The sequence below is a fragment of the Rhinatrema bivittatum genome, chromosome 2 (assembly GCF_901001135.1).
Source record: "Rhinatrema bivittatum chromosome 2, aRhiBiv1.1, whole genome shotgun sequence".
In the NCBI taxonomy this organism is placed as follows: domain Eukaryota; kingdom Metazoa; phylum Chordata; class Amphibia; order Gymnophiona; family Rhinatrematidae; genus Rhinatrema; species Rhinatrema bivittatum.
The window spans coordinates 159,848,763-159,859,848 of record NC_042616.1 but is presented as its reverse complement, the minus strand read 5'-3'; the positions used below and the strand labels follow the sequence as shown (position 1 = coordinate 159,859,848).

Below are 11,086 nucleotides of genomic sequence, written 5' to 3'. Positions count from 1 at the left end.
TTTACACAATTTGGTGACAGTCGACCACTAAAATTGTCTCAAGAAAGCCAAAAAATTATTGAAAATTCCAATCACAAGCAGAAAAAAAGCTGTTACCCTGCTCAATTTAAAGCCATTTTGCAAGATAAAGGAGTGCTCGACAACTATTAATTATATGTTGTTTAATTCCGTTTTGAATGCTGATTAAAATGGTATATTGCATGTTTCTATCAGAATTCTGGTTGCTGCTGCAATGGGAGAGGCAAAGGTTATGTAACACCCGGAACACAAAAATCCTTGAAGAAAGCTTGCGGCCCTTCACTGGGACTCCTCAGGACATTTCAAAGTCATGGGATAGGAGACAGTATTCTACTGTGGATTAGTAACTAGTTAAAAGGCCAGAAACTAAGGGTAGGACTAAATGGTCAGTTTTCCAAATGGAGAAAGGCCTTTCGTAGCATACCACAGGGATCAGTACTAGGACCTATGCTGTTTAACATATTCATAAATGATCTGGAAAAGGAAACGACGAGTGAAGTGTTCAAATGTATAGATGACACAAAATTATTCATATTTATTAAAACAGCAGAAGGACCTTGTGAGACTAAGAGAATGGGAAACTGAATGACAGATGAAATTTAATGTATAAAAGTGCAACGTGATGCACATAGAGAACATTATCCCAGCTACAGGTACGATGCTGAGACAGGTCAAAGAATATGTATAAGGCAGTTTTGCATATAATCCACAATGAATATGCATGAGATAGTTTGGCATATAATCTGTCTCATGCATATTCATTGTGGGTATCCTGAAAACCTGACTGGCTAGGGGTGCCCTGAGGACTGCGTTGAGAAGCACTACCATAGAGAACTAAAATAAATTTAGGCAATATTTTTGAGCAGACCTAGACTTAATATTCTTTGGTCAGATGTAGAGAGAAAATGTGTGACCTGCTGACATGAAGTACTAACTTTATCTAAGATAATAAGAAACAAAACTAATGTCCATGATTTTTGTCTTGTCAAACACAGAGAGCCCTGAAGCAACTGATTTGAAAGTTAAAACCAACTGGGATTGATGGAGATCAATAATGACACTGGATCAGAATCAATTTGGCAGGCAAGAAAAGCATGTATCATTTTGTGCATTAGCCAATTGAGATGAGGCTAATTTTCATACTTAGTTTCAGCATAGATATGTCAAAAGATAACACCGTGAAAACTTACACTGCTCTGTCAAAGGTCATGTCAGGAAAGTATGGTGTCTCCTAGAGTTGCCCCCATTCCTGCAACTGTTTTCAGTTGTCCTGCATAATAAACAGCTGTAGCATTGAACAAACTAGGTTTCTTTGTTTTGAGTTTTCTAAGAGACTGTCATTAGGATGCTGTGAACGCACTGTTTTCTTGAGTGTTGCATAATACCTACTGCACAGCTTGAGCACACACTGTTACTTATATTTCAGTTTTACCAGCAATAATTTCTAGTTTAAATCTCAAAGTATAAAGTTTAATAAACCATAATATTGAAACTAGCATTTTAAACTGTACAGGACTGTTCACAGAAGAAAAAATATCAGCAAGTTACACAAGATAAAGAAAATTGAATTTTTTTTCTAATTGTAAACATGGATGGAAAGTAGCTCCATTCATAATATGCCTTTTAAAATCCAAGTCACTGTGAACCCGACTGAAACACACAATAGGCCAATTCTGAAGCTGTGTTTGCATGAGGCAGAAGGTTTGAAATGGAAACGAGGCAGAGTAGACCTTTCCTGAAAGGGAAGTTGACTTCATTGAGTTGCTCAATAAAATGCGTATACTTCTCTGTGCATTTACACAGATAAGCAGTTTCATTGAAATGAGACACATTGAAGTGCTCAATTATTTCCTAGACCAAAAAAAAACAATCTTCTGAAGCTTCCACTCTGCTTGGGCTCTACTTTTGAGTTCATAGAAGATTAGGTAATGCTGTCATGTACTATGTTACTATGCTATTATCATAGAAGTGAAGATTCTGTTCCTGAGAGGAAGGCAGGGAATGGATGCATTCTCTGTTGGCCAGTCCAAGGCAGCAAAAGATCCCTGGAGAAAGTCGTTGTCATGGGATAATTGTGTATTCAGAATGGATATTTATTTTATTTATTTAAAAGCTATGTATTCCACCTATAGCGACTCCGTCATGGAAAGCAGATTCCGGGATAAAACAAATAATAACATATAATCCAGAAAACCAAAACTTCCTGTGTCTGCTTGGATGGAAGAGGTGTAAACTACCCTTCTGAGATGGGATTCCCCTCCCGCTTATTGGTGTCCTTGGCCGAGAATTAAATGCAGGGGTTCCCTGATGTTACTCAGAAGGGGTCACTGCCAGAAGTCCCCTCCCCTATCAGGTTTGTATAAAAAGGGGCCCAAAACCCACCTAATCAAGTCTCCCAATGGTAAGGTAGGGAGAGCAGGAATAAAGAAAGGGAAAGGTTAACTGTATGTGTAAATGACAGAAAGCAAATCAATATTTAAAATATTAATTATTGTTATGATACAACTTGAACAATTTCTAATGCTTAACTTCTTGTTTTTTTCTATCTTAGAACTGGTTCCTTATAAACCACAGCTGTGAAATTCTCAGATAAGTGCAACTTTTTTTTATCTATCTTTTTCATTAACCATTAAATGCACTCTTAAATACTAAAAATGCTGTATTTTATTTAAAAAATTGAGAATTTGTGTATACTTTTTGCTTTTCAGGTAACCAGGTTTTTTTCTCTGGAATGTCACTCAGGTAAGTATAATACTTTTCCATACTTTCTTTCTTTACTTTCCTCTCTTTTTTCTTCTTTCTGTCCATTACTCTTATATATTTCTCTGTCTCTTTGTATCTACTTGTCTCTGGTTTTATTTCCTTTATATTCTGATGTGTTTTCCTCTTTTCTGTGTGGTGGGTGCACACCCTTATCTTGTTGAAGTTCTTTGCTGATTCTTGTCGGCTGGGGAAACTCTGGATTGAACGTCGTTTTTTTACCTACTACTCTACTCTCAAATAAAATAACAAAGAAAGACTAACTCCCTATGACCAACTTGTCTTCTGCAAGCTAAAGTCTGTGTATTCCCTAAAGTGGTATGTCCCCATCATCTTACTGTATACTGAAACTTACTAAATGACAAAACAAAGAATAATTATAATTTCCCTAGCTAAAGACAAGGGCAGATTGCTATCAGTTGTTGCATTAAGAACATAAGAAATTGCCATGCTGGGTCAGACCAAGGGTCCATCAAGTCTAGCATCCTGTTTCCAACAGAGGCCAGACCAGGCCACAAGAACCTGGCAATTACCCAAACACCAAGAAGATCCCATGCTACTGATGCAATTAATAGCAGTGGCTATTCCCTAAGTCAACTTGATTAATAGCAGTTAATGGACTTCTCCAAGAACTTATCCAAACCTTTTTTGAACCCAGCTACACTAACTGCACTAACCATATCCTCTGGCAACAAATTCCAGAGCTTAATTGTGCGTTGAGTGAAAAAGAATTTTCTCTGATTAGTCTTAAATGTGCTACTTGCTAACTTCATGGAATGCCCCCTAGTCCTTCTATTATTCAAAAGTGTAAATAACTGATTCACATCTACTCGTTCAAGACCTCTATCATATCCCCTCTCAGCCGTCTCTTCTCCAAGCTGAACTGCCCTAACCTCTTCAGCCTTTCCTCATAGGGGAGCTGTTCTATCCCCTTTATCATTTTGGTTGCCCTTCTTTGTACCTTCTCCATCGCAACTATATCTTTTTTGAGATGTGGCGACCAGAATTGTACACAGAATTCAAGGTGCGGTCTCACCATGGAGTGATAGAGGCATTATGCCATTTTCCATTTTATTAACCATTCCCTTCCTAATAATTCCTAACATTCTGTTTGCTTTTTTGACTGCTGCAGCACACTGAGCTGATAATTTTAAAGTATTATCCACTATGATGCCTAGATCTTTTTCCTGGGTGGTAGCTCCTAATATGGAATCTAACATCGTGTAACTACAGCAAGGGTTATTTTTCCCTATATGCAACACCTTGCACTTGTCCACATTAAATTTCATCTGCCATTTAGATGCCCAATCATCCAGTCTTGCAAGGTCATCCTGTAATGTATCACAATCTGCTTGTGATTCAACTACTCTGAATAATTTTGTATCATCTGCAAATTTGATAACCTCACTCGTCGTATTCCTTTCCAGATCATTTATAAATATATTGAAAAGCACTGGTCCAAGTACAGATCCCTGAGGCACTCCACTGTTTACCCTTTTCCACTGAGAAAATTGACCATTTAATCCTACTCTCTGTTTCCTGTCTCTTAACCAGTTTGTAATCCACGAAAGGACATCGCCTCCTATCCCATGACTTTTTAGTTTTCTTAGACGTCTCTCTTGAGGGACTTTGTCGCAGGTCCCAGAATTCTTCTGTACCTGATGAGTTTCTTTGAGCCAGTGTCACTTTCATTTAAATTTGTTTTCTTTTTTTTTTTTTTAAGCTGCACCCTGATGAGCTCACTCTTTCAGTGAAGGGTTGTGGCTTTCCAGAAACACTTTTCTATTATTACTTAGTATAACTTATAAGTAATCTTTCTTTCTTAGCAGTCTCCCTTACCTTTGCAGGATGCTTTCCATCAGTGCTACTCTGAGACAATATTTCTTCTTTATACTTTGATAGATGAAACTTGACACACTTTTGGTGCAGTCTCTGCTTTCATTCATACAGCAACCTGTCTTAGCCAACACTAAAATCCGCAAGTCATCAGATCATTAACTATCTCCTATTTTCACCTTACCTTGACTGGTACATATCGTTATATACTAAATTTCATTCACTTATACAATTACACACTATCATCCCCACTGCCCTTATTGTGCTTTTTGCAACTTTCTGGGCCTTGATGATGAGCCACAGCAACATGCTCTTGCTCATAGCAGATCTCACCAGGCTTTTCTTTCTAAATTCTAAACTGTCTCCATAAAAAAAAAAATAAAGTTTCAATATCCCTCCCTGGTGATGTCATTGGGCACCCAAGCCATCTTGGTTCCCTAGGTAACAGCTTTCCTTCTATGAATTCTGAGCTGTTTGGAATATTGGGCAGCGCTGCTAATGCCTTACTGATCCCACTACATCAGTCTCCAGTTTTCATACAGATCCCAGACAAGTCTCAGGTACTTTTCACTTTTATTTATACATTTTGGGCATCCTTTTACAAAAGCATTGCATCTGAATGAAGAATGGAACACCACTCAGAGATATGTGTTTTCTGCAGATTCCAAGTGCTTTGCAATATGGCTCAGTATGATCTTTTCATTAGCAGGATCTTTAAGATAGAAATGTCCTCCAGGCAGATCATAAATGATGACATTTCCACTTGTTAGGTCCTTCCACCCTGAAAAAAAGAAAACTCTTAAATACTTCATAGCTTAAAAACATCAGATTATTTTAACCAAAGTATTTGCATCTGTTATAACTTTATTTTGGATAATATACAATTCTGAGTGAACTGTGGAATTTTCTCACTTTGGCACATAAAGAAACCCATGACTGACCTTCAACTTTCCTAAAAACACAATCAGGCACCTGTAAGATTCATACAGCAGAAACAAGAAATACAATTTGTTCTAGTAGGAGGTATACCATAAGTGTTTAGTTACCTTCCAAGTCATGTGGACTATCTTCTGTCCCATCAAAGCAAGTAACACTGCAAGATAGAACACTCCTTGATGGTTTCTCATAACTGTAAATAGAAAATAAATCTTGCAACTTATGCACTCTATAAGAAACGTCTCCACCTCTGGTGGTACTGTTTGCGCTGGTTCTGGCCACTACCAATGGAGAAATAACTGGTCCCATATCAACATGCTAACCTAGAAGCATAAATTTAAGCAGTTAGAGTTCTTCATGTGTGATGCTAGAATTCCTGATGCATGCCCATGCTGGCACAGCCTGGAATACATTACTTGAAGCTTTCCATGTGTCTGCATTATTCCAAGTGGGACTTCTCTGAAGAGAGGGCCAGAGCCTACATGAGTTTCATACATATCTCTTACTTATTGTAGTCCATCTGGTATTCAGAACTTTGTTTACTGGATGGATGTTCTGGGATTTGTAGTATTTTGCTTTGGCAAACCCCAGCAGGCAAGGGAAAGAAACAATAATTAAAACAAAACCGGGATTAACTAAGTATCTCCTAATGGATTAACATTGATTGAGAGATATCTTTCTACATTCCTCTGCCCCCCTCCATAAAAAAAATATTCATTATACTATACTTTGTGAAAGTATTAATGTTGGCCAGCATGGAAGAGAAAGGGGACATGTGAGTAATGATAGATTCAAAGTGTAGACAATAGCATAATATGCACATTGAATGGCTTTCTGATTTTGAGCTTGCCTACAGACATGCTAGGTTTGTTTTTAAAGGCTTTGTAAAGGAGAATAATGATAATACAATAGGTTCTTCTAAATATCAACTTGCCTGTTTCTGGGCTCTATATCTTCCTAGGATTCTTTTTGACCTTTATTTTTACGACAGCCAAACTTCCTGCTGTTTTTTAGTCTTTCCCTAAAACCACAGGTTAGTTGTTCATGCTGGAAAAAGGTAAACAGTGGAGTGCCTCAGGGATCTGTACTTGGACCGTTGCTTTTTAATATATTTATAAATGATCTGGAAAGGGGTACGATGAGTGAGGTGATCAAATTTGTGGATGACACAAAATTATGCAGAGTAGTTAAACCTCAAGTGGATTGAGATGAATTGCAGGAGGACCTTGTGAGACTGGAAAATTGGGATCCAAATAGCAGATGAAATTTAACATAGACAAGTGCAAAGTGATGCATATAGAGAAAAATAACCCTTGCTGTAGTTACACAATGTAAGGTTCTATCTTAGAGGTTACCACTCAGGAAAGAGATCTAGGCGTAGTGGATAATACATTAAAATCATCGGCCCAATGTGCTGTGGTGATCAAAAAAGCAAAAATAATGTTAGGAATTATTAAGAAGGGAATGGAAAATAAAACATAGGATGTCATAATGCCTCTGTATCGCTGCATGGTGAGACCGCACCGTGAATACTGTGTGCAATTCTGGTCGCCACATCTCAAAAAGGATATAGCTGCACTGGAGAAAGTGCAGAGAAGGGCGATCAAAATGATAAGTGGCATGGAATGGCTGCCCTATGAGGAAAGGCTAAAGAAGTTAGGGCTGTTCAGTTTGGAGAAGAGACGGTTGAGGGGGGATATGATAGAAGTCTACAAAATCATGAAAGGACTTGAACAAGTTAATGTAAATTAGTTATTTACTCTCTCAGATAATAGAAGGACCAGGGGGACACTCCATGAAGTTAGCAAGTAGCTCATTTAAAACAAATCAAAGAAAATTCTTTTTCACTCAACACATAGTAAAGCTCTGGAATTCATTGCCAGAAGATGTGGTTACAGCAGATAGTGTAACTAGGTTTAAAAAAGGTTTGCATAAGTTCCTAGAGGAAAAATCCATAAACTGCTATTATGGTAATTAATAAGCAATAGTAGCTTGTGATTTATCTAATATTTGGGTACTTGCCAGGTACTTGTGACTTGGATTGGCCACTGTTGGAAACAGGATACTGGGCCTGATGGACCCTTGGTCTGACCCAGTATGGCATATCTTATGTTCTTATGCTGCATTCATACTTTCTATACATAATGTGATATCTGCATACTTTCTATACATAATGTGATATCTGGTTCCAGGGATAGCTCTGAGAGAGCGATGGTAACTCACAGTTATCTATCTCTGTAATGGTTTCTATGCAATAGAGAATAGTTAGTATATTCAGGAACAGGAGCCTCTAGGAGAGTACTGGTTCCTATATGCAAACTGAAATAAGAACTCACAATATCTGTATATGAAATAACTTCTGAAATAGAAGAGAGTCTTCGGAGGGTTTTAGGAACATTGGCCCTCTAGGAGCGAGTACTGGTTCCTATCTGCAATCTGTAATAATTCACGATCTCCGTACCTGCGATAGCGTCTTAGACAGAAGAGAATCTTCAGAGTTCTAGGAACATGGGCTCTCGAGGAGCGAGTACTGGTTCCTATATACAACTGGAATAGAAACTCACAATGTTCACGTCTGCGATCACTTCCAGGAAATAAGGAGTCTTCTGAGCATTCAGGGACGTAGGCCCTCAAGGATCGAGTACCAGATCCCGTCTTAGCAATCTGAAAACAAGAGGAGAGAGCAGGGCCCCCGAGGAGCGGGTACCCCTGGTAAGTTCGAAGAGGCAGAGCAGCGGAAAATGAAGTGGGTCGAGATGATCCCCGCAATCAATCCCTTGCTAACTCGATTCATAAGCGTAAGCAAAGACCTTTTATGTTGGAAGCGGATGACGTCACTACGGGGGGAAGCCCCCAAGGTTTGCGCCCTTGCTGGTACAAACTTCGGAGCGCGCGCGCGCCCTACATCATCAGGAACATGGCAGATCCGCAGCGTCAGGCCAGCCTGGGGACTCTGGGAAGAAACGGCGAGGAGAAGCCACGGCAGCAACTGTCCATCAGACCCGAAGGGAATCACCTCAGAGGTAGAGAGAGTGGAGCGAGGGCAAGAGCAGACATGAACGCAACACGCCTTCCCTGTCTTCAGCCTTGCTTTGCCTTCATCTTCAGCCTTGTCCAGCCTTACGTGTCTTCAGCCTTGCCTTGCCTTTGTCTTCAGTTTTGTCCAGCCTTGCATGTTCCCTTGGATTGACCCCGGCACTGATCTTAACCCATGACCTGACTCTCCATGCCTGCTGCCTGCCTCAACCACAGCCTTTTTAGCCTTCCTCAGAGACATTCATTTAAGGCAGACAGAGGTATATAGAGGATATCTTCAGGGACATAGTAGAATGGTCCTAACTCCAGTCAAGCAGCCTTTGTACTGCTTTGGAGAAGCAAGGTCATCTGGCAGAAGACCATTACCTTGGTGTTGCAGAAAGTGATCCTGAAGCTATGACTTGCCCTTCAGATAATGCCTTATCCTCTTTCATCGAGGATGTGTCTCCAGGGCCATGTGCTCAGGAAGGAAGAGTTAAAACAGCTGTTATAGTGGGTGACTTGATCATTAGAAATTTAGATAACTGGGTGGCTGATGAGTGGGGAGGATCGCTTGGTAACTTGCTTGCCTGGTGCAAAGGTAGCAGACCTTACATGCTACCTTTATAAGATTTTAAAGAGTGCTGGGGAGGAGCCGACTATTGTGGTACATGTTGGTAACAATGACTTAGAAAAGTGCAGGAGAGAGGTTCTGAAGGCTAAATTTAGGCTCTCAGGTTGGAAATTGAAACCCAGAATCTCCAGGGTTGCTGTGAGGCAGTGCCTCTAGAGTTCACCTATTTACCTGTGCAGGACCAGGCTAGATGCCTGTACACCTTAAATCCACCAAGGATAGTATGCTCTATGGGCGGGATACTGTGGGGCAGGTGGGGCTCAGAGGACATAACCAGAGTCTGGGGAATAAGAGCTGGGATCCAAGTGGTGATAACCAGACAAGGCCTGGGTCTCCAGGAAGAAGTAAACTCCTGTAGCGTAACACTGTTGAAACATTGAGATGAGACGAAACTGAACTGTGAGTACTGAGGGAAGCAGTACTGAACTGTAAGTAGAGAGTGTACACTGTTCTGAAGGAAAGAAGTCTATTGTTGTGTATGTGCGAAGCTGTAATAAAGATAACACTGTTTTAAGAAAGACTGGAATCAGACTAGTTTGTCTCCAGGCCTGTGGGAATAACTGCTCATTCCCCCAGTTGCATTCTCAGAAAGAGAGTTATTGCATGAGACAGAAATTTAACTTGCAGGGTTTATTGATTTTTGACTTGTTCCTCAGATCTATCAAATGTCTTATTGAGACGTAAGCTCTCTGCACCCCTGCTGAGCTCTATAAACCGCTGTCTTTGCTATGAAGGTTGTCTTCAATGGTGCACCAGTTCTCATTCTGTTCTGCTTTCTTATTTACTGCACCTGTGTTTCCAGATTTTGACCTTTTTATTTTTTGTCATCACCCCAGGCTCTTTCTCCTTTTCTTTCTCTCTTTTGCCCTCTATTATGCCCTCCAATACTAAATTAACCAGTTTACCACCAGAACCTACAGGTGTCGCCAATAAATCTAATTTTCCTTTTCTTTTCTGACCTGGTTGTTTCCGTCTACTTTTTTTTTAGCTTCCACCTCTGGAAGCAGCCTCTGGCTTCCAGGTTAACCAACATAGACAAATTAGCCAAACTTTTTGATGAAGGGCACACAGATATACCATATGAATAAACATTGTGGCTGTCATAAAAACCAGATCAATTTTATGGCTTTATGATACAATTTCCTTTATCAGTTAGCTTATCAGTACGCTTTTTTTATAGTACTGATGCATTAAGTGTGATTGTAAATGGCATTGCTTGGGTAACCTCCTTCAGGTCAACATCTCTCATCTTGAGAAGATGTACATGAGATTGAAGTACAGGAAAACAGAAATGGCTGAAGAGATAATAAAACAGTGATATGGGGAGAAAAAGTGCTATGTTTAGTGTATAGACTACACTGAATGGGCTTCAGTACAAAATGTTCAGACTTCAGAATTCTCAAGGAAATAGACTTAAGTGAACCACAAACTTGCTCCATTAAGTTGTAGTAGGGTCAAGGGGATATGAGTTAAACAGCAAAGGAATGGGGAATTTTGAGTGATGCCTTTCTAACAGAGGCAAGTCCATGGCACAATCTGTGAAAAGAAGTACAAGAAACAAAATGCAAGGCATGCATTCAAATGGTCATAGAATATGAGTTAGTTATGCAAGCTTCTGAGGAGTGGGGCAGGGAGCAATGGCGCTCCCCATAATATCAAGCTTCTTGGGCAGAACTCTAACCTCCCCTCCCCCCTCATATCTTATTGCCACCTGCTCAGTGCCAACACCGTGAAGTTCACGGACTGGCCATATTGATCTCATGCATTGCACGAACAGCACAGCTGATCTGTGAAGATGTTAAAAAGTTTGCTTACAGTGCCAGTAGTATTTCAAAATATTTCCAGGCCTGAGCTCCAAACAGCTCCAACTGAATTTAAGCTCTGAGT

The 11,086-nt window shown here is 39.9% G+C and overlaps 1 protein-coding gene across 1 annotated transcript in view; it reads right to left on the bottom strand.

Annotated features, from left to right (window-relative positions):
* Window positions 1–5,170: 5,170 nt before the first annotated feature.
* Window positions 5,171–11,086, bottom strand: part of LOC115084228 (S-acyl fatty acid synthase thioesterase, medium chain-like) — a 38,727-nt gene continuing 32,811 nt past the window's right edge. The window contains exons 6-7 of the mRNA XM_029588813.1: window positions 5,661–5,743; window positions 5,171–5,395 (exon numbers count right to left, since the gene is read on the bottom strand). Of these exons, the coding sequence (XP_029444673.1) occupies window positions 5,253–5,395; window positions 5,661–5,743 (226 nt within the window). The 3' untranslated portion in view covers window positions 5,171–5,252. The remainder of the gene's footprint in view (window positions 5,396–5,660; window positions 5,744–11,086) is intronic.